The 24,592-nt window shown below is 40.4% G+C and overlaps 1 protein-coding gene across 2 annotated transcripts in view; it reads right to left on the bottom strand.

Moving 5' to 3' along the window:
* The window catches only part of STAC (SH3 and cysteine rich domain), a 71,424-nt gene that overhangs the window by 29,674 nt on the left and 17,158 nt on the right, over window positions 1-24,592 (bottom strand). For both annotated transcript variants that reach the window (XM_048298712.1, XM_048298719.1), the window contains exon 2: window positions 17,816-18,089. In XM_048298712.1, the coding sequence (XP_048154669.1) occupies window positions 17,816-18,089 (274 nt within the window). The remainder of the gene's footprint in view (window positions 1-17,815; window positions 18,090-24,592) is intronic.

Raw genomic sequence — 24,592 nt, 5'->3', positions numbered from 1 at the left:
GTTGAGTGTGGGGTGTGCCCTAGGGACTTCCATAGACTGGGGTCAGTGCCTACTCCCCACTTGTTGCGCCTTTCAGCCACCTCTCAGTGTGTGCAGACATCCTTTCTAGCCTCTTTTCTGGGGTCTTTTTTCCAAGCTTTCTTAGAAGAACACATGCGTGTTCGTTTGGTTTCTTTTTCAGCATGGTTGCACTTGGATTAGTGTGCTGTGAGGATTTTTTCAGTTATAGTTTCTTTTCAATTACACATGCCCAAACCAATATTGACTTCTGTGGCTTTGTGCTTTTGTTACTGATGATGAAATGATGAATCACCCTTCCTGGTGATCAACAATTGGCACTAAGAAAAGAGTAGTTCCCTCACAGTTTTTCATTATAATTATAGGGCAGAATGAAAAAACGGAAAATGACATCACAGTTGGCCCAGTGCTTACACTGGGTCTAATTCTCCTCTCATGATGGTCTGTAGTAGCATAACTCTTACTTGCTGTACCAAAAGACTCTTAAGATTTAGCTGTGTAAAGGCAGACAGTCTCACAGTCCTTCCTGCTGACTGTGTTATGCTCTTCCAGCCATTTTAGTGTTAACTTTACAAGGTGCATATTGGTCCTTACATGTAATAACCATGTGATCACAGAATATACACATTTGTCAAAACAATTGTGTGTCCAAATGATGAGCAAAATGAATGTGAAGCATCTGTGCTGCTTTCAAAAATCAGACCCCAACTTCTTCAGAATAATCTGTGGTCATGTGAAAATGAGTAAGAGAATTACAAAAGAGCAATACTGTATTTCCATTGCTGAATGCCATATTTTTTATGTGAGTAGCTAAGTAGTGGCTTCAAAGAGAAGAAAAGTATTTCAGTCACACACTTGAGTCTACAAGAAGTTTTTGTAAATCAAATTGAAATCCCTGTAACTACCAAAAGCTCCAATATTCAATCCATTTTCACTTCTAACTACTTGGCTTATGGTGGGACTAGCTTGGAAAAAAATTTCCTTGTGTCTCCCTGCCTCTCACTGAGGAATAACTAAGGAGCTTGGAGAAGAAGCATTTATGCTGTGTTTACACTTCACCACCATATCTCAAGCTCTGAAAATGGCATTTCTACAAGACACATCTTTTTTTTCCACAGAATAATTTTTTCTTCCATTTCTTATCCCCATTACACTAAATAAAACCACCTCAGAGAACCATGGCTAAGCCAGTGTCGAGACCAGTGCATGCCAGGAATCAGACAAATACATACTGGCAGTGTATCTGACCCAAAAGCTCCTGAGATTCAGAACCGAGGCACAGTCACAGCTCACATCATGGAGAAGAGATCACATTCAGTACAGGTGCAAATGAGACCAGGGCTTGACTCATTGAACCAATTTCTGGCCTCCCATTTATGCAGATGTCTGAATGGGGCTGGTTTTGGGAGACATCTGGGTAGTTTGAAATAGGAGAAAAGCAGACAGAACATGGATCTTGCAAGGAAGTTATTTAAAGCTGAGTGCATATAGTGAGGGTTCTACAGTCATGCACCAGTATAAGAGAGTTATTTCATTATGTGTAAAGTAATGGCACAGGATATAGCAATGTGTTGAAACATTATTTTCCAATAAATTCCCCCAGAGAGCATAAGAAAGTTAGGAATTTGGTCTGAAACATACATTAAATAATAGAAAATAAGTGGCATTAATGACTCATAAAGGTAAAAAAAAAAGGCAATGACAAAGATAGTAATAATAATAGCAATAGCTACAACAGCACAATAGGGCAGACTATTTGAGGATAATTTCACTTCACTGCCATAGGGTACCAAGCCTTGTTTGAAGTTGAAAGCCTTTCTGTGGCATGCTTATTCCCACGGGGTTAATCTTCCCGTGTATTGAAGCATGGGGCAGAGGAAGGGTAAGGAGAGAGTTCGTATTTAAGCTGGTCACAGGACTGTCTGGAAGGTGCAGTGTTCCAATTAGTGAAGTCTCAGACACTAACAAAGTCTCCTCAGGGACTTCTGCTGAACACACACTGACAACCTGCAAGGCTGACCATCAGTCTCTAGGTTGCTTCCTGACCCCCTAAATAGCTGATGGCTTGATTGCAGCCTACTGTTTATTCCCACCAGCAGGTATTCCCCTATGCCAACCTTAAAGCAAAGCTGGAAGCTACTGATACTCACATACTGTACTCACTGCTATGTCTTAGCCCACCTGGAATAATTTCCGTCACTGGTAGATCAGAAATACAGGAACTAAAGGCTTAACAATTAAGCTCCACTTGGAGTAACCTAACTACTTTTGTGTCTGGTTTTCATTCAAAGGGGGAATAGACTAACAGCTTTGATGGACTTTTTGCTATTACCTTCAAAAAGTAATCCCTCCTACCCTCTTTTCCAAAGACCCTGACTAAGGTTGCTTAAGCCAGTTGTTAAATACTGAGCAGGACAGAGCAAAGTTCTGCTCAGTCACTTTTTGGTTGCTGTCTGGGGATGTGATTTTCACTATTTTAATTCAAGGCACAATACCTTCATTCACCAAACAGGACAGACAGTGTTTGGTGAATGGGCAGTTCTATTCAACATTTCTTTTTTACTTTCCTCAGTCAGTGTGTGTCTTTAAGCAACATCTCTTGAGTACCACATTAGCCTTATTCTAAATACAAAGTAATTAAAAACCTCATGAGCTTTCTTTTGGGCTCACTGTCTTTGTCTCTTGCCAAAAGTTGTATGAGATGGTTCTCCTTTGAGGGACTAAGGGGTAAAACTGTCAGAGGTTGCACTAATACTATTTTGGCCCACGTGCCAATGTTTAAGTTGTAAAAATTGCAAACTCCAAAAGTGAGGGTTTAGAATGGAAAGTACTAGATATGTTTAGATGACTTATAGTGTCCATGAACACTAAACATGTCCTGTTCAGTGAATGAAGTAGTGTCAATGTAGTAATGAAATTCACATAGGGAAAAAACCACACAGATGTTTGAACAAATGTCCTCTGTGTTCTATTCATTAATGTATTATTTATCTCCCAGTCTGTAGAGGCTGATATTTCTTTCTCAAACAAAAAAAGCCAAAACTGACAAAAGAAACAGTATTTCACTGGAAAAAAGAAAAAAAAAAAGAGGAAATTTCATGTCAGAATACCCAAGTAGCTCTTAAATAAACTTACAAATGAGGCTCTCCCCAGTCATTTTCTTCAGATATCAGCTAATGTATCCAGGCACCTAGGTCTGGAATGATGCATTGTTTTGAGAAGCAGGTCATGTTTAATAACACCTTGCCAGAAATACTCTATGACTAGGTTAGCTCCCATTTGAATATCTAAACCAGTGGCTAGGTTTTCCAGAAGAGTCATGGAAAATTGAATCTTAAACTGTTCTGATAATATGACCTTAAATACCACTAAAAGGACACACTGCATCACTTTTTGTAAATCTAAGTCTTTTTTGGAGGAAGCCAAAATGGAAACAGAACACCTCAATATAGGTGAATGGAAATATTTGAAGGCAGAGAAAGGCAGAGGGAACAGGGCAGAATTTGATTCCAACTCTTTATGTCTGTGTTTCCTACAAAAGCAATTTAGTAACTACTGTGCATTTCAGGAAAGTCACATTTTTCCTAAGGAGTGCAAATGAGAATCTGCTTGTCACACACATGCAAAGGGAACCTGTATCATCCTCTTGGCCAGCACAGCTATGGTCCCAGCACTGTTGGATGATGCTTTTTGCCTGTTGTTTCAAGTCTCAACATAAGATTAATAGCTGGAGAGGGAGAACAAGGCCTACAGCCTGGAGAAATTTCAAAGAAAACTGCAAATGTTGGTAACAACATGATGTTATACTGGCTGTATAAACATAACTATATTAGGCACTTACGCCAAAGTGGGGAAAAAACAAAAAGGAGAGGATTAAAAGGTTCAAGTCTATAAAAGAGAGAAAGAGGAAGGGAAAGAGACACAGAGAGACTGTCACCTCCAGCTAATCCAGCTGTGACCACTATTTTTTATCATTCCACCTGAGAGGAACATACCAGTCAGAAATTGTTTTAATTTAAAACTTTCAAAACCAAATACATTTAAAATTACATAATTTCCATAAAACTTCAACTTCTGCTGTGGAAGGCTGATAAAAATAACAAGTGTCTTGCCCCTTTCTCCCTAAATGCATGTACAGTTGTCACCAGAAACCTGCATCCATGCCAAAATTTATGGGAAATGGAGAATTTTAAGCAAGCTGGGCCAGTATTGCAGAAGTGAAGGGTTTAGGATGTGACCTTAAAAAGAGGAAATCCCCAAAATGGGACTGGTGCCTCTGCAGTTATCTCTAAGCCTTTGTGCAGTCTCCTCTCATGCCCCCTTTTTAGTTTTTAATTAACTGGTTTTGCATAAAAGCTCTGATGCTGAAAGTGATGACTATTTTTAAAAATTCCTCTGTAGCTGCTTCCTGCCCCTGTGGCTGGCTGCTGCTGGACAAGCGCTCCTCCTTCCCCTGCTCTATCTCAATCAGAGCTGTGAGAAGATCAGAAAATGGCATTTTCTACGTGAGACATCCAGATCTTTCAAATAAAAATCTTGAGCCTAATTCATCCAAACCACTAGGTTTGTAAGAATGAGCTGGGAAGTCCTTTTCTCACCCCTCCTTGGCCTCCAGCCTCCCCAAGTGTTTCCTGCCACCTTGGGAACTACCCTCTGTCCTAATGCCTGGCACCCTTCTGATTATTTTTTTTTTAACTGATGCTGTCTCATCACTTGCCCCAACTGACATTTTGGAGAGTACAGAGGTGCAGATCCTCAGCTGGTCATCAGGTGAGCTATAGATCAAGGGCTAAACACGGATTTCCCCAGCCACCCTAGAGGGCTGAACACTGGAAGTCATTGCTGCCTGATGCCTGATGGAGAATTCAAATTGATGGACACAGAGTTACTCTTTAGTAATGAGATTTTTTCTTTATTAAGGTTTGGGTTGTGTTGTTTTTTACAGTTAAATCTGCTAGTTCAAAATGTACAGAGTTCTGGGTGTGTTAAATCAATAATTTCTTGGGATGGGCTATACTGTACAGGGACATCCAACAACATGTTGGAGCTAGAGGAAGAACATCTGAACTTGGGCCCAAGCTGCCAGGTCTTGACCTGATGCCTTGACTGCCTGAAGTGTCCTGTTCCCTTGAGTCCACCTTGTGTCACTCTAAACCAAATGGGGTGTGGAGAGAAGCTGGAACTTGTATATTTACGTTCCGTAGAGTAGGACTTGATATCCAAACGTGGTACCTATTCTGTCAAATGAATAAATTTTAGATTATATGTCACTGAGAGGTGTGGGTCCATTTGAGTGCCTACCCCAGTTTCTCCATAACAATATCCAATGTTTAAATAGCAAGAAAAGTTGCCTTGCATGTAGGCAGGCTACAAAACAGTGCATAAAATTAGAACTGACTTCCTAGTGACATAGTTTTCTTTAGAAATGACATGCTGAGAAAAAAATGAGGCAGTAATGGGCAGGTTTTTCTGCAAGACTGTTATAGAGATGAAAAATATCCCTGCTAAAATAAAGTCTTTTAAAAATTTGGCCACAAGAAGTTTTTTCAAAATGCACTTTTCACATATTCAGCAGCTTTGCTATAAAAGTCTATCCCTGAAAGGAAATATCCACCTCCGCACTTCTTAAAATATCATCTCAGGTTTTTGATCATCTAAATGTTAATTAGGATGCTGGAACGCCATGGTAAATAAACTAACAGCTATTATTGAAAGAAAAAGTCCCAGTGCTCTAAACACACTAAATCATGTCTAACGTTCTTTGCTCTGAACTAACTGACACTGATATATCAACATCTACTTTTCTAGATAATTTTCAAAATTGATGAGCCTGTGCTTATAGGTCTTTGCACTGGGCTGCTTTGCTGAGAAGGAAAATAGTTCAGGGAAGATAGGCATAGACTTGCCTATGGGAGGTGTTGGTGCCAGAGCAGAACAGGACAAGGGAACATGGAGAAATTAGGCTTTATGCATTATCTCAAATGAGGACAAGCAGAGATGAATGCCTGATCTTGGTCTCTGCAGTATTAGTAAACATAGCATCTTAAGTAACTCTTCTTGAGATGAATGAAGATGATGAAAGTCAGATTTCAAACAAGATCTTGGTTTTGACAGGCTCAGGTTATCTGCACCTGTGTTCTTACATGTGTTGAAATGAAAAGTTGCCCAGTTGCAGCCTTTTTTTTCCTGTGTTTTGAAATGCTTTGAAAAAGCAGTTGAAATTAGTAGGGCTGCTCACATGTGCCAAAGCATTTATCTTCCAAAGGCCTTGCACCATTACAGAGGAGTTGGAAAACAGAAACCAGAAATCCGAGCAAAAACTGTGATGTGAAATGAAGACCAGGACTTTGAGCTTGCTGAAAATGTGGGAAAAGAATTACAGAACAAAAGAACAGTCTGTCCTCAGCAAAGGGATTTAATGTCCTCTCTGCTCTGCTAATGGATTTTCAACATAGCCTGTTGCTTATGTGGCTCCATCGTCATCAGTGGGCTTGAAATGAGAGACTGCTATTTGCCAGAAGATCAGGAAAATCAATTAGAACTATAAAATGTTTAGTTAAAAAGCCCAAAAAGCCCCATGGTATATATATAGCCAGTTGTTCACTGGCCTTCTGTTATTTCAGACTTACTGAGGGTTTTGGCTCTTTCCTCCTGCAGTAAAACCACTCCCTCACCAGCGCAGCCTCCCAGTGTTGTTGCAGGTCTGTGTTAGCACAAACTGACTGGCAGTGCCTGCGGTAATGGGGCAAAATACTGAAGGGTGACTTACCAGGACCACTCTTCCTCCCTCTTTTTTTCCATTTTACAGTAACTAGTGATGGACATGGGAAGTGGAACAACAGAAGATAACTACATGTGGCTAAAATCTAGTGCTTGGTCAGGATTTGGCCACATGGACAGATTTCTGTTCCAAACCCATTTCTTCCCTTGGATCACACATAGCTAAGGAGGACCTCATCAGAAGCTACAGGTGTAATCAACAGCATGATTTGCTTGGACTAGAGGGAGTTCACCATAAGTAACTGGGTAGTTATACCAGTTTGGTGGGATCAGTTTTCAGGGAAGTTGTTTCTACAGTTAGCCACAGTGTGCTTCTACCTTTCATAATTTTACAACCACATTTTATAGCAAAATGTGTTTCAGTTTCTTTTCCATGTGGGAAATATGGAATCACAGAATAACAGAATCAATTAGTTTGGGAAAGACCTCTGAGATCATCAAGTCCAACCTATGACCTAACACCACCCCGTCAACCAGACCATGACACTGAGTGCCACATCCAGGCTTTCCTTAAACACTTCCAGGGACAGTGGCTCCACCACTTCCCTGGGCAGCCCCTTCCAATATCTAATCATGTTTTCTGTGAATTCTTCCCAATTTCCAACCAATGGAAAAACATTCAAGTGAAACCTTTCACACCAAGTGCCAGTTGGGGTGGGGTGGGGGGAGGGTGGGTGGGGGTGGTGGGGGGGGTGTGTGTGTGTGGAGGAAATGAATATTTCTTTTCCAGAAATAGTTACTGATTTCAGTGAAATCACACAGGTTGGGCAGTAAAAACACTTCATTAACTACTGTCATCTTCTCAAAGAGGCAGTCTCAGCCTTCACTGTTATGGTCTGAAAGAATTCATTACTTGACACATAGCAGTACTGGCCTAAAGCACACCTACAGGTACACTTCCATGTGGCATCAATTACTAATTAAATGAGTAAGAAAAACTTCTGTCAAATGATTGTACAGAAGTTTATGTAGCTCAGCAAAGCAAAAAGAACATTACCTACCCAAGGTTCAATCTGGGGTGTGAAAAAACCAGGGACATTAAGCTGGAGCTTCACTCTATGTCTAAGTATTTATATCATTAAATCAAAACCACCAAAAATCTTCTTTTTAGGATTTTGTCTATCAACAGAAATAATTCAGTGCATTACCTATAAGCTGTCCAAGGCTAGACAGTATTTGCATTACCTGAATTCACCCTGGATTCCCATAGGAACAAGCCAAACCAACACAAGCCATACATTTTCTCATCTACAAATGTGTTTTGCACCAGCATGGATACATGGTTTGTTGTCCAAAAACCTTAATTAACATCAACCACAATTGTGCTACCACTATCAGGGGTAAGGAAACCCACAGGAGTAGCAAAAGTCTCGGCAGCTGTATCAGTCTGTTGCACAGTTGTGCAGCATACAAAGCTATAACGTATACCAAAAGTCCAGCAAAAAGCAGATCAGTGTGCCAGAAGGTACTGGCACAAAGCTAAATGTCAATACAGATACTAAGATTTAGGAGCTGTCATAAGTAAAGAACTGCTGAAATTGTGAACACGAGCAGGCAGCAGGTAACTGCTGTGTAAGTGTGTGGGTGAATGTATGAAACGGAACCCCTGAAACTGAACCCCTGAACTCTCAGGCAGAAGGCTGCTACTTGCAAGCTGCAACCACTCTTGGCTGCTGGAAATGTTGATGATACGTAGACTAAAAAAAGCGGTGTATCCCAAATCCTCCAGTTAATAAAGAGACAGGAGACCAGAGCACTAGTTAAAAGGCTGATCATGTGCTGTTCTTATGCCCATATATTATTTAGACTGGAGGAACTGGGAACGTGGTTTCCAGAAAGAAGATTTGGTCCCAGGAGATGAATTCCTGAAAGGAAGAAGTGGTCTCAGAAAGCAGAAGGAGGCCGAAGAAGAAGGTGAAGATCCTGGCCTTGGGAGGCATCTGGGAAATGCAGGAAGATCCTGAAGATGATGGATATCAATGTTGTACATCAGTGATGGACATCAATGCCAGGGGATGCCGAGGGACTGTGTCTGAGATGGGCAACTGCAAGCGGCATCACAGCAGGAACAAACGTGACTTTCTGTCCAATGCCACTAGTAGTGACGCCCCCTGCAGGGAAGGGGAAACTTAGGGAATGAAAGGGTGGTGGGGAGGGAGCGAGTTAGTGTGAGAAAAAATAAATAGGGTAAAGTCTGTAATGTCATTGTTTCTTCAATAAAACCTGGTACCCAGATGCTCCCCACGTTGGAATTTATTACAGTGTAATAAACACTGCAAGACAGACAACATCTCACCTTGCTGCTGTAAACAGACGTGCGGATAAACACAGATCACTCCCTGCATATTATAAAGGAAACTACAATGAAATCATAATTTTCAACTGCATGTCATTTTTAACAGACCATGTCTTCAGAATTAGAAGTCAGGCCATGTGTTTGCAGCATCCTTCAGTGTACAAGATAAACTTATGTCGAAGAGGAAAACAGCTCTGGGTTGTGTATACCTGGAAAACTAAAATTTTGGCAGTTCAGAGAAGAGCATTGGTGAAGTTGCAGTTACTTGCATTCCTATTACCAAAGCAGCAAAACATGCGATGCTCCATGTGAGCCACAAGGATCACTGCTCTCTGAGACATCCTTCTATATTAAGGACAGCAACAAGCAAATGTGGGTAGGCATTTTACTCTACATGATGGCAGTGCTCTACTTCTTGCAAAAGCATTTCTGTTGAGCGCCTCATTTTAAGACTTCTGCAACTCATAGTAAGGTAAAGCTTCTAATAATTTTGCTTCTAGATAATGCTTTTGTCGGCTATTCAGCATTATAATTATCCACATAACAGTGACACTCTGATAGACAAGGGCTCTAAAGAGAAAAATAATGTTCTTACAAGAAGGTCAGCTCTAAAGAAGATGCACTTAATTTCCTTATCTGTAAACACCTCATGTCCCATGTGAGCTCTGGAAAAGTACATAGCAGGACATTAAAACCCCACTTGCATTCTGCTTCATTACTTGGCCTTTAAAAAACCTTGAGCTTTCCATTATGTTATTCACTAGAGTTGATACCAGGAGCAATGGTACCAGGAGCCTGCTCACTACTGAGTAGGGTGTTTGGTGGTTTTTTAATGTACTTTTTGGTTAAAAACCACCATGGCTAACATCACATTTAAATACTAATTGTAGATGTTCTAGAAATGTTTATTGTTTTCCACCTAATTAAACAGCAAATGTTGGTCAACATTTTTTAAAGTCTCTTTTGACTAAGGATTAACTGCAGTTTCATATTAATAGCAATTTCCCCCAAATTAAAGTGAGCTTGAAAATTATCTAGTAACAAATGTGAAACATGTTTGATGCTGTTCAAGGACAAATTAGAATTTAAAATATATTTCCACCCTCTTTTCTCAGCTAAGCAGTTCTTGATTATCCAATTTACTGATAACATTTTTGCCTCATCTCAGAGGAGGAAGCCCTCCCAGAGGATAAAGAAACTAAATATTTGCTTTTCAATATTTGCTTTAAAGTGTGTTTAACTCCTTGTTAACAAAGCAAAATAATTTAATGCAGGGATAATGTGTAGCCCCCTGTAGCTTCTCTACAAATGTGGGGCTGTGCGAATTGGATACTTTTTGTCATGTTTATCAAAAATAGGAGTAGAAGTAGATGGAGTACACCTGTACTGCGCATACCATATGTGTTTCTGCATCTTTATATCTGTTTATTACCATTTTATTTATTTTAACAGACAAACTATCCACTGTTTGGAAATTTTGGAGAGTCCAGATGACCATGTTTTTGTTTGCCCTAAACCTTAATACAGCAGGTCAGAGATTACTTAAGCAATTCTCACTCATATTGACTCTGAAAAGAGTAAGAAGAAGATTTACGTGCCCAGAGCTATGCATTGTCATATACTGAAATGAAGTCTCCTAAATACAGGAGTAAATTTAGTGGAGGGAATGAGGAGGTAGAGACAGGGATTGTGGATCATTTAGTAATATATGGGATGGCACCTGGTACCAGTTATTGAAAAGGTTATACAGTGGCGCTTTTTCAATGAATCAGGCTGACTGGGATTGGAAGTGACATCTGGAGATCATCTAGTGCAATTCCCTGCTGAATCAGGTTCTACTAGAGCAGGTTGCACAGGATAATGGCCAGATGAGTGCCTGTTGCCCCTTGTCCTCTCCCTGGGCACCACTGAGCCTGGCTTCATCCTCTTGAACACCCCCTTTCAGGTACGTATAGACATTGATGAGATCCCCTCTTAGCTGCCTTTACTCCTGGCTGAACAGACACATCTCCCTTAGCCTGTCCTCTAAGGGAGGTGCTCCAGGTCCCCAGTCATCTTTGTAGCCCTCCAGCAGACCTGCTCTAGGAGGTCCATGTATCTCTTGCCCAAGGAGCCCAGAACTGGACACAGCATACGTGGCCTCACCAGGGCTGAGTGGAGGGGCAGGATCACCTCTCTTGCACTGTTGGCAATGTTCTTCCTAATGCACCCCAGGATGCCATTGGCCTTCCGGGCCACAAGGGCACTGCTGGCTCGTGGACAGCTTGTTTTCCGCTGGGACCCACAAATCGTTCTTGGCAGAACTGCTTTCCAGCAGGTCAGCTCCCAGTCTGTGCTGGTGTCTGGGATTATTCCTCCGCAGGTGCAGGACCCTGCATTTGCCTTTGCTCAATTTCTGGAGCTTCCCCTCCGTACAACTCTCCAGGTTGTCCAGGTCTCACTAGGTGGCAGCACAGGACTCTGGGGTACTGGCCACTCCTCGTGGTTTTGTAATGCCAGTGAACTTGCTGAGGATGCATCAGCCTCTTCATCCAGGTCATTGATGAATAATTTGCACAAGACTGGACCTGGTACCAACCCCTGGAGAACACCACTAGCAGTGAGTGTCCATCTAGACTCTCTGTCTCTGCCATTCAACCAGTTCTCAATCCACATAAATGTCCACTCATCTAACACTTCCTCAGTTTGCCTATGAGGATGTTAGGGGAGACAATGTCAAAAGTCTTGCTGAAGTCAAGGTAGTCAACATCCACCACTCTCCCCTCATCTACCCAGCCAGTCATGCCATCACAGAAGGCAGTCAGATTGGTCAGGCATAATTTCATGGATTTTCCTCACAAGCAAAACAAAAGGAGTCTGCTTTTGAAAGCCTCTTTCCATGGGAAAAGTCTTAATAACAAACACCATTCACACAGAAATTGATATAGTAGTAGCAGTAGTTTGTCATCCGGAAAGTAGATGTGGGAAGGCTCGGCTGTGACTACACAAGTCCTGCTCCAGGAGTATGTCCTCCTCACTGGAAGTTCTTTACCCTTCCCTGCAACTCCCATACTGATGAAGCTCTTCCCTCAAGATCATCTGTGTTGGGAGACGCTAGAGAGACTGGGAAGAGTGGAGGGCAGGACTGAATAAATAACATTATTTTTTCCTTCATCCTGCAAGATAAATAAAAATGCCCTTTTTTGGTTTTGGTTTTTCCAAGATCTCTGTCCAAAGAATCTTCCAAACCACCATAGCCTTGGGAAAGCAGTCAGTTAGAGTCACGCTTCCAAGAGTACTTCTACTTTGTCTAGCTGCCAAGAAGTGGTGATCCATCTGTGACTGTTTACTGCACCTTTGTCTACCTGGATAATGCTGCATATAGGCAGGTTTGGACCAAACCAGAATGCCTACTTAATGAAGTGAGGCAGCAAGCTTAAAAAAATTCAAGCGTATTTTTTAGGAGTGAGCTGATCAGACTGGAGGCAGAAAGCACTGTGTCATAGTTCCTGTGAAATTTTTCTATATTTAATAAACATCCACATAAATTACAGTTATATAAACACTTCCTCTAACCATGGAGTTTTTCCAGTACTTATTAGTCGCAGTTACTGATAGTCTAAGAGAAGAAATTCAAATGCAGGATCTAATACAAAAGGGGAACCATGGCTTCAATCCAGACCTCTTTCTTTCCTTTATTCCTGCATTTGAAAACCTTGCCAATTTATCAGCTTTGAGCCTAACTTTCTGGAGGATGTTTCAATACAGCTTTGGGGATAAAAGTGGTTGAAAGTTCTAGCAGCCACAACTGCACAGAGAAATAAAGAAATACAGGCGGCTTTTAAAAGATGAAGTGAGAAAGAATTATTCATGGTACTTTTTTGGCTGTCTGAAACTCCAGAATGACTGGCTAAACCGGAACAGACGGGTGATAGGAGTGAGTCAATACTGAAGGGATAACAAAATTTCACTGCTTAAGCACTATTGATTAATAGACTGAAAGGAAATTATGCTACAGCTATATTTTGGTTTTATCTTTTTTACTAGCTTATTTGTTTTCCACAGGTTTCTCTAAGTGGAATTTGGTTAGTTCCCTGAGAAGGCAGGTACTGAGTTATTTACCTCCAGAGCTGCAAAGGTCCAGAGAATCTGCATCCAAACCAGAAACCTGGTTGCCCTGAGAACATCTATACATGCATATATCTCAGGTACCTAAGCCAGGGGTGGCATGATCCAGAAGGACCTGGTTTTGACTATTACTGGGCATTGCAGACCACAGTTTTTTCTGGTCTTTCTGCAAGTTTGTTCCAGGCAAACATGCTCTGACAGGTATGCCAAAACACCAGGTGTCTGGTTAAAATTCTGTACCATAGTTAAGGTTAAGAATGGAGTGAAACAGCTAAGTACACTTTAGAAACACAAAGAAACGTGTGATGTTATAAATGAGCATCTATTTCTTTAAAACACAGCTTTAAAAGATTGACTTTAAAGCAATATATTCTTAAAAGCAAGGCGCCTTACTTTTTTTCTGCATTACTTATATTTGACCAAGATGGGAATATATTAATTACATGTAATATTCTTGGAATATGTGGAAAATAACATTTTTTCCATGTGAATCAGCACAGGAAATGATCTGGAAATGAGTAAAACGTTGAGAAGTCTACAGATGGAGGTTTTTCTTAAAAAATACACAATGTTTTTCAACTATAGAGTACTGACATCATGTTTTCTTCAACAGTGAAGTGTCACAGAGATGATTGATGACACACCAGAAACTGAAGAAGAGCAAGAACTTGCTTCTGATCAGCACAGTTTAAGACTGTAATCTGATGTAACATTAATTTAACAGTATCTATTTTTGCTGGTGCCAGGCAATTTTCCTCCCCTAACTTGCCATTGCCAAAGCTTACCACATTCTTGCTAAACACAGAAAGTGGTAGATAACATGAAGCAAACTCAGAGGTATTCTGACTTGGTTTTCTTTTCGCTGTGATGTGAAATAAAAACCCCATAAATCCAGTGCCTCCTAAATGATGATCTAGTAATGCATTCCACAAGACACTTTGATTATCAAAATTTTCCCTTGCTGGGGTTAGATATTAAAATAGTAATAAATACTACTACTAAACCCAGTAAATTAATGGTTTTCTAAGAGACATACTGTGAGAGGATGTTCAAAGGTGGATATGTTTAGGAAAATATGTAGCCCTCCATGGAGCTGAAACCTCAGTCCTAAACTAACTGATGCTAGGCACTCACGGCAGCAAAACAGTGAGTGGGAGAGAGGAGTACAGAGTCTGCTCCAACACACTATTGATTTGGTCTGAAATTATGTGAATTATTACTGTTGAATTCATTATTAGAACTGATGATTTTACTGGAGTATTAGATGCTGTAAAATGGATTCTGCATGCACTCTTCAAAGCTCCCTCAAATGGGAAATTTCCTCATTATTTAATTTGTCAGAAAATTACTGCTTCTGTATCAAATTTTTCTTCTGTTTACTGAGGTGGAACTTGAGTTCCAGTCTAGTACAGTTAGTAGGAACACTCTGACTCCTGCCTCTGAAGTGAGGTATGAAGCACACTATTAATACTCTTTTTTCTTTTTTGAAATCAAATCAATAAACAGATTTTCTTGTGAATATGTTGCATTGCACTCTGGGATGCATGAAAAACATTTGAAAGAGTAAATTTACTGATATATATATATATATACTGATTATACTGCATCCCAAAGGCAATATTTGGCTCACAGTATCCAGGAATCAAAGACGGTGCACGTATTTTTTTGTAGTAAGATAATGTTTCAAATTCTTTCATTTGGCTGGGAAAAGAGCAGCATAGGGAACCTGCTGCCTGTGCTCCAAGTGTCCTGTTCACTCTGAAGCTACAGAGAGATTCTGTCGCACGAGTGAGACTGAAGCAGTTGGTGCACATTCATGCTGTGCACTGTTCATTACACTGCCGCGTACCAAACAGAGCTGCTTAGTTCATAGATCAGAGAGCCATTTAAGGTGAACCTGGAAACATTCTTGGTGGCAAAATTGAAACCATCTAAAGTCAAGACACAATTTTCCTGGACTCTTTCCTCCAGTCTTCAAAACATGTATCTGTCTTTGCCTTTATTCTCATCAATGAGGAATTTAAAGTCATAGACTCATTGTTCTTAAATGTCACTGTCTGTGAAAAATAAAAATGGAGAGAACAAATAGGCTCCATGTTTCAAGCATAAATTCAGAGTCCCTGAACAGAAGTGAGGCTTTTTCAGTCTGTCTTTGGGAGCAGGCTTGACAGGGTTTCCTGAAAGCTGCCTGTTTCGTTTCACTATTCCTATAACCACAGTTGCACAACTTATATGGATTAATTGAACAGCAAACAGTAATATCTAAATCTACCATGCTGCTTAAAATACAATACAGCAAAACTACACATGACTGCAGTAAGGATCAAAGAGAGAAGATTGCAGGAATAGAGAAGACATTTGTCTATGAAAATCAGGGCATCTATACTCTAAGGCATTACAAGGTAAAACTCTCAACATCTTCTCTGCCTTACCTCCAAGCAAAGATGAGCTGGAGGAGGTCAGAGCAATTCACCTGACTCAGACTGCTACCACACAAAATAGGTCACATTAGTTTCTGCAGCAATTATAAAAGGCCTCTTTAGCTATCGAAGTGGCTGAGATACAGAAGAGAAAAGCGAAGCCCTCAGCAGAGAGAACAGAAAAAATTTCAGAAAGCATGGGGGGTTAAAGCTGATGTTTTGAAGCTTAGGGCTGTGCTTCAGGACTTTCCTATTCCAGGCGGACACAGATTGCCCAGCAAAGGAGAAGGGCATGGGTGTTTATGAACTGGATTTACTCTCTGCAAAGTTTTCTGCCAGCAATAATCTGTCATGAGCAGCAGTATTTTGAAACAGTACTGCTGAGTCATGCAGATTTGTGATGATATTAATCTCTATACAACTTCACAAGAAGCTGCCAGAAATTCAAAGAACTTATATTTGCAGGATATATTTGTGAAAATAAGCTTTGATAGAACATCCATCCACATTACTGAAGGAGACAAATTCTGGGCCTTTTTCCATATATAAACTAACTGCTCTTCCAGACTTCCTGTCAATCTCTGGACTGTGAACTTCCCTGATACTGATACTTTACTGCTTCTGTCTTTCATTTATTTTACCACTTCAAGTAGAAAAAAACCTTAAAAGACTGGAAAATTACATGAAAAATTTGGGATTAAAATTCCTCGGTTTCCTTGGATTCAGTACAGCTGTGGTGCAGTGAGAATATAAGTTAATTTATGGAAGCAAGATTGTCTTGCATGAGATGTAATGTTCTGTAGACAGCTGCCTTTTCCAAAGAACACAAATTCCTCACCCATGTGGGGAACACTGAGCACCCTCATCTGAAAAATCTTGAGCAGTCCGTTCAGCATCTTTCAAGAACTTACCATATTGTTACCTAAAAGGCAATGACTTCCATGCTAAGGGACATAAGTTTCTTACAGTAAGCTGTAGAAATTACTGGCAATATTTTATACCCAAAGACCTGTACTACTTCTACATGAAGCTAAATCAGTGTTTAACTCCTCGTCCTGCCTAAAAGCTTGGAAATCGTGTCACTCACTTTCACATTGGTAAACTGCCATTGAATTTATTCCTGCTCTACTGTGCTGGGACAAATAGATGGTAAGTAAGCAAGAAGACCAAATCACGTGCACAGCACTATCCATGAGGATGTGAGTTTCTAGGATCAGATTTCTGAATAGCAACTCCTGCAGCTTCCCACTGTGGTGGCCATGCACATTCTACACCTCCAGGCGCTTGCACTTCTCTCTTGACATCTCCTTGCACAGCCCCATAGGTTATCTGCATGAAGGCTGGCTTTTTAGATCTTCACACTGCACTGAAAATTACCTTACAAGAGGGGCTCAGCATGAAGTTTTTTTCTGCACACTGGAGACAATAACAAAATTAGCTCCTCTGTGTCTGTCACTCAGTCCCTGGCAGGAACTTACATACTCATGGACAGTTTCAGTGAGCAGAGAGGCCTGTCTTTCAAGGGTATAAAGTTAATATGAGGTTTTGTGCAGAGCAGGCATCAGGTAGAAGAATCCCAAGAAAGTTTGCAGTGTAAATTCAGCTGTTACATTTGGGTTTTGACCCGGTGTCCCAAAATATTCCCCCTAGACAGCCAACGCGTGCGCACACACACACACTCTCAGATAAGAGCCTACCACCCCGAAGATGCTACTTCTTGTCCCTTAGGTCATATGTGGGACAGCTTAGGAAGGTAGGCATGGTCACCACAGTGAAAGGGAATTGGGGGCCATGTGGGCTATGAGGGCAGACACGAGGAGCAAGAGAGTTTAAATTACTGGTGTGGAAAAGAGTGAGGATAGTGGACATATTTGCAATATGGATTTCTGCTGCTTCTAGTGTAGCATAAAACAGAACTTGTGCTTGGTGCTCAGTATAACCTGAATGACAGAGGAGTTTGATTCCAGCTGAATCCCTCACCTGTAATTTGTGATAACAATATGTGTCTACAAGGCAAGACATCGGTCAACCAATATAGAACTTGTGCTAGCCTGTGGCAGATATGATGTAAGTCCAGAACTTCTCTGCACGAATATTCTCAAGTAGACATCTGGGCTCACAGAAGTTAGAGAAAGGTCACCCTGCAAGTTCTAGCATGGACACACAATGAGATTTAAAAAAAAAGGTTTCTTACCAACAATCATATGATTGCAGATATCACAGAAGGTTGGTTTTTTGAAGATGTGCTCCTGGAAGATGTGAGTCTTGTTTTCTGGCAGCTGCTGGACTCTGGTGGGTGAAGACACATGGGTCTCTGAGTTGGGGAGCTGCCCAGTGCTTGTGCTCACCTCAGGCATCAAGTCTACTTGCAATTTCACATCACTATTAGTCCTCTGGAAGAAATTGTCCGCACTTTTACTCCGCAAGCCTTTAGTCTTGAAGGAGAGGGATCGTTTCAGTTTCTGCAGCTGCAGCAAATAAAACAGTTATAATCACAATTTTTTTCTACTTTAAAAGCAATGCAAGGTTGCTGGTTTTGGGGTGTGTTGTTGCCAAGTGAACCTGGGAGCTACCATCAGGCCTTGAACCACCTGAACAATAAAATTTAGAATTTAAATTCTAATTTAATAAAGTTTAGAATTTAACCAGCAATTTCTGAGCAAAAAAAGACATCCCAATCAGAAAACAACCTACCCTACATATATTTTCTGATGGACAATAAACTTGATAGCACTAATGAATGCTTCTTTTGGTCTCTATTTGCAGGTATGAAGCAAAGAAGCATTGCTGAAAGTTGTATGCATTGGAGAATATATCCTTTGTATTCAAACATATGGGAACTTAGAGTATTATTCACCCTCTAACAGTACTTAAGCAGTCTGTAAAACCATTACAGGAACAGCTGTTATACGGTGGTACACGCCAACTGAATTCAGTAAATATATTTGATATACTTAATTTTTTTGAATTTGGCAGAAACAAAGATTATATGCATTTGATTAGCTTTGGCTAAGAAATTCTACTTTCATTTATTTTTTTTAAAGGAAAGAAGTCTTAACAGCAGTAAGAGTGTAATTAGCTGTCCAATTGATAGCTAATGCATTAATTAATACTAGTTAACACACATTCACATATGTTCTTGTTTATTGTATTGTGTGTTGATTGTCAGATGATCAAGCACCACAATAAAGCATTACTAACTTAGAGCTGTTAGCTCGAACTCTTTATCTGTAAACTCTCTTGTGCCATATTAGCCATCCTCTCATCCATCCTCCTCCCCAGTTTGGTATAAGGCTGCAAAGGGCACTGGATGAGGCAAAGAAAAGATTAGGAAATTAGCCACACAAATCAGTGGGTTTGTCAGCTCCGACATCCCACAGGGAGAGGCCAGGTAAAAGGAAAGCCAGCTCTGAGTCTGCTTCTTCTGAGTCTGCTATTGCCCTCTCTGAAGTGCAATAATTCTGTATCACCTTTCACTCAGCATTATTCAAACCACTGCAAAATAATTTCAATCACCACTGCTATTCTCTGGGTGACTGTGATGTGACAACTGAAATTTTCCATGCCTCTCAGGCTGTCTGTGGTAACCAGCAGGAATGGTTTATATTAGAAACTGTTTATGTTAGAAGCAATGATTATTTGGAATCATAATTCACACTAATATAAAGGGAAGGAGTTCACATGCTTTCCCAAAAAAGCATAGAACTGGTACGTCACACTGACTTAGTGGCCTCAGAGCACTTGCTCTCCCTAGATTCTGTTCCTGATCCATCTGTTTTCTTTATGATGTGGCTGACAGCATGCTGTTGGAGAGGAGAGTCAAGACACTCTGGGGGGAAGCCGCTCTTCCACCTTCAGAAACAAGTAGCTTGTTCCTGGAGAGGGAGACAACAGCTCTCTACCCAATGTTTCACAATAAAATCCCAGAGTCAAATAAATGGGCAAGGAGCTGCCATTGCCTCCAGTTAACAATGTTTGGGTTTGCTACATGGAAGTAAACTGCATTCTACTTCCTGAGTTGTTCCTCCACAGTGACTTTGGGAGTAGGGAGGCATCAGAGCCTGGAGCCCATCCCACATGCACCTACCTCACCCACAACTCACTCTGGATTCAGGGGAGGAGCCCTGGATCCAAATGAAGGAAATACCTATTTGCAGGAAACTCTCAGTCTCTAGGGCAATGCGAAAATAAGAGCAATTAAGTAATTAAATGCTAGCTATGAGGTAAGTGCAGTTTATGGTTTCTGATGCTCTTTGATCTGGAGTCTGAGACATGGACTGATTGAGCCCAAAACTCACTGTAAAATGCACCATCAGAATGTGAGATCTTCCCTCTTCCTCTTGAATGTTAAGTTACAGGCTCTTGAAATCACTGAGGTTATTCAGTTCTGAGATTACTTCATCTCCCCAGTGACAGCCAGGACACAGCAATAATTCACCCCCTTGCTCCTGAAATGTTTCTCATTGAAGTCAGACCTAATTAGTGCAGCAAAACACAGAGAATTACAACACCACGAGGTGACTGAAATGGCATCCATTATTGATTTGCCATCCATTTCTACAGTCCCACATGAAGCTATTTAAATTTCAAAATGCTGCTCCTGCCAGAGAAGGAAACCTAAGCTGTGCAATATTTGTTTTATCATGAAACAACAGTCCTGCTAGTTTGGACCATGTATATAGTACATTCTAAGAAGCTTTGCATTTACTGTCCTTATCCCATTCTCCTGTGCACAGCTATTTACCAGTTGAGGAATCTACTAGCAGCCTTTCCTCCCCCAAGCAGAAAAGTCAAGTTTTCCAAGGAAGAACAGTCCAGAATTCAGGCCATACATGCCCAAACATGAACTCTACGCATAAACTCTACGGTGAGCATGAAACTGTGCATATTCTGTACATTCCCTCACAGAATGTACATAGGACACATATCCAAGAATGAGTTGAGAAAGTTACCTTCACAGATTTGGCAGGCATCTCTGCACAAGCTGATAGCCCTCTCTGAAATTCTTTGAGAACCATCCTGTTTTCATGCAGTTCAATAATTCCCAGACAAGATGGGCATCCTTGTCTTTAGCCAAACACAGATTTCATGCCCATTTGCATTCAGACTGGAAGACACCTACATGTTTGGCTTGCATTGCATACTTAAAACACCAGTGGAAGTCTGGGACTATTACATCCCAAATAGGTTATTTGTATACAGAAGTGACTCTGAGAAAATGAAGAATATTGGCAATATTTAGCATTTTGCACTGCTGATTACACACTTACTGTTAAAAATACCTCTCAGATCAGCATGTTTTGTGCCCTTCATGCGTAAGAGAGAGTATACAGGGCCATAGAAGATTGGCATCAGGTTTTAAAATCGGATCCAACTTTCCTTTCTCATATTAGGCTCATGAAAGAATTTGAAATAGGGTAATGGTATGTGATTGTTTACTTAGGAAAAGTTGGCCCAAGCAAGCGCAAGGGCTGGTTGTTATACATATTGTATAAACAATAAAACCATAAAAGCTTAAGTAATTATTAGGCTATAGCTGAGCAAGCATCACTTCCCTTACTTAAATAGTACCATCTCCTCATTTTGAAATTTGGTGTGGATTATCCCCATTCTTTTATTGCAAGATTTCAAATGTATGTAATAGGCATGTAATATAAATGTCTGATTTTGGTCTGCTGTAAACTGAGTTAATGCACTTGTGATGCCACAACTCCTAATAGAGCGTTCACCTGAGGTGGAAATCAAATCTTTCAATAAAGAGGAATGTATGCAAATTTTATTACTTATACTTTATTTCTGCAGAGTGAATGATTTCAAAGTTAAACCTTATGAAGAAACACTACAAAACTTTGGAAAAAAACCCTGCAGCTAAGGTTGTCCTACACTCAATACTTCAACTCTTCAGTGAAAAATCATGTATTGAGACTGAAACAACCCCTAAGCCAAGCACAAAAAGGCTTTAAGAAACATATTTGAAATAAATCTCTTAAGACTTTCACATTTTCTCCACTGTAAGCAAGGCTGCAATTTAGCTTTCACTTAAATAAAAATAACATTCGCAGAAGCACAGGAGGTTTTCTAGACTTGTGGTAGCATCAGGAGTCTTCACAATGTTGACACTTCAGAAACATGAATCCTTGATATTAAAGCCAGGATGTTCCTGTGGTTTGAAATTAGAGTAAGGGGAAAATCTTTTTTTCTAGTTAAAGGCTTTTTATCAGTCACACAGACTCTCAGTGACTGCACATACTAACCCCACAGGCAAGGTAGAGATAAGTGCAATAGCTCAATCTCAGAGCTTGATTAACCTTTTTTCCTGTATCTTGCAGCACAATCTCAATTTTCCTCCAAGTCACTGAATGTTCAAGCTTCAAGGGATCTGGAAGCTCTGTTATCAGCACTCCTCCATTCCTAATTCCCCTATACTACAACTCTTTAGCTGCTATAAGCAGAAAACAGGAGGCAGCAAAAGAACAGTTATTCAAATTCATTCTGCCTTTTCTGTGAGTGGCAATTGCACCTGCCCTCACCAGGACTTTATTTGATAAGCACCCAATGCTTTTCTACAATTTCTGTTTAAGAACTTCCCATGAAAATCAGAAAGATGTAAGTGATTTGAGCTGTTTTATAATCCCTAGCTTTGCAATTACAAAGACATGTGTCCTAGTTGCAGAGTACTGTATTCAGGCTCCTAAGTGCTCCCTGGTATCCAGGAACAATTTTCCCCTTGATTCTCCAGCTTGTCTACATTGGCAGTCAGCAGGGCTCAGTAGAAGCGGATGGGAAGAATGAAGCAGGGGCTGCTGAGCCCCCAGAATGCACACATCAGGTAATTTCCCAACATGCTTGGTCTTGGTGCTTTCTCAGACACTATTAACCATCCCTGACAGCAGCAGAGGCTCCTGTGGGGCCGATGAGGAGATTGGTTCTGTACCTTCCCACTCTTAACTATTTTCCAGGAGAAATGAACAAGTGAGACACACTTCTCAACCCTAATTCACTGACCGACCATATAACCAAGCCCTCATTTTCAGGCATCAGTTGTTTGCTATATTGTTACTGTGCTAGCAATAAACAAAAAAAATATTGCTTGCTGTTCTCTATCCCTTTTTTTACACTGGTGTTAACGATATTATTAGATCTACTACAAGTAATACAGGGTATTAACAGAGTTGGAATGAGCCATCAAGCCAGTTTGAATCCCGCAAGCCTTATAAAATGTAGCTATTTTGTTTAGTATGCAGAGTAAAACTGCTCTGTCAACAGATTTCACTCTGCTGTGAGATAAACATCCACCTTCTGTAAGGAGCCACTTCTTTTTCCTTGCAGTTTCTTATAGCAAATTTCCAAATTATTTGACTCTAACATTTCTGTAAAAGAAGGACTTCAACACACCTAGCTCAGATGATGTGTAGATTGGCTAGAGAAAATGTCAGGTACAGGGGATATTACCAAAAGGGACTCAGACCAAAAGCATTTCAAATAAGGGAGAGAACAAAGCCTTGATGAATGGCATCTCCTCTACTGAGTACAGTCCATTTTCTGGGTCAAAGAACATTCAATTTGTATTAGCAACTCTCAGAACATACTTCAGTTGTTTACTAGCATTGTTGAAGGACTGGATGTTACCAGGGTGTAAGATACCCTGGCGGTATTTCTGGGCTCCAGCTAGCTGTGCTGGTCCAGAGCCAACAGGGAACCAGCTCAAATAGGAGTGCTTACTTTTTGTGAGCGTGAAGGCTAATGATTTTCTTCTTAAAACTGAGAGATACAAAAGCAAGTGAATTTTGAGGACAGACAAGAGTGGGTTTTTTACTTATTTTGAGTTGAAAATGGTCTGCCTTGGCATTTTAATGAGCAAAAATAAGATTATAACATGCCTAAAGGCAGTATGCAATTTCATAAACAATATATGTGTTTGCCTGTTGATGAGAGGAGTACCATGTCTTATAACATTAACAAGATAAAAGGATCTTTCTAATACTTAAGGAGTTGTATTGTTTATTGGCAAAGCACCCATGATAAAATTTGTAAACAAAGCTGATTTCTACCATCTTCTTTCTAAATAATAAATAGTCAGAATACTCTGCTAGTACAATTAGCTAAACTGACTTCAATTGCAGATGATTTATACAGTCTGAGAATCTGGCCCTATCATGCAGTTGTGTTTGCTCTAGTCAGCTCTCTTGGAAGCTGTATCCTTTTAATCCACTACAGACAAAGAGGGAGTGTTCATTATTGCAGAATCTGCTACGTATTATATTTGTGTATTTTCCCAAAGAAGATTGCATAGCTGGCGTTAGAACAAATATGTTTTTTATTGTTGTAAAAAGCAAATAATTCAAACTTTCTGGTTGAATATTTTACTGAAATAGTCAAAGAGGAGACATTTTCCGTAATATCTACCAATAATATTATTAGTGATTCATTGGGTACCTACAACTACTCTGTTTGGCTCTTGCAGCTCTGATCATCGTCCTCAGATTCTCCTCCCTGTCTTATATTACTTTTTAAATCCACTCACGGATTCTCAGGCCTATTTAGAATATAATCCTTTCCAGGCAAGGCTCTTTCTGTGATTTTGCTTCACACACAGAGTCCTAAACTACAATGAAATGCTCTGATTGACATGACAGAGTGTAGCAGCAAAAATCCTTGAAAGAGCCTCAGGGTCTGAAAGCATGAAATCTGAAGGGATACCCAGGTGTCACTGCTCCCACAAATGTCTCTGTGAATCCCATGTCCTCAGCCCTCTCCTGATGCACTACATCCTTGCCACCTGTGTGTTTGCATCTCTAGTTAGCGACCTCTGAATTGTCAAGAGGTCAGCCTGCAGCCAAACTGCTTAGCAGAGCTGTTCACTCTCTATGACTCTGGTTTGGTTTAAGCCAAGCTAAAAATGCACATGGTTCTCAACAATTTATCCTGCAGTTGGTTTGAACTTATCCTAAGGTGAGTCATCTTCTAACAC

Source organism: Corvus hawaiiensis, chromosome 1 (assembly GCF_020740725.1).
Source record: "Corvus hawaiiensis isolate bCorHaw1 chromosome 1, bCorHaw1.pri.cur, whole genome shotgun sequence".
NCBI lineage: Eukaryota > Metazoa > Chordata > Aves > Passeriformes > Corvidae > Corvus > Corvus hawaiiensis.
This window is presented reverse-complemented; position numbering and strand designations above follow the sequence as displayed.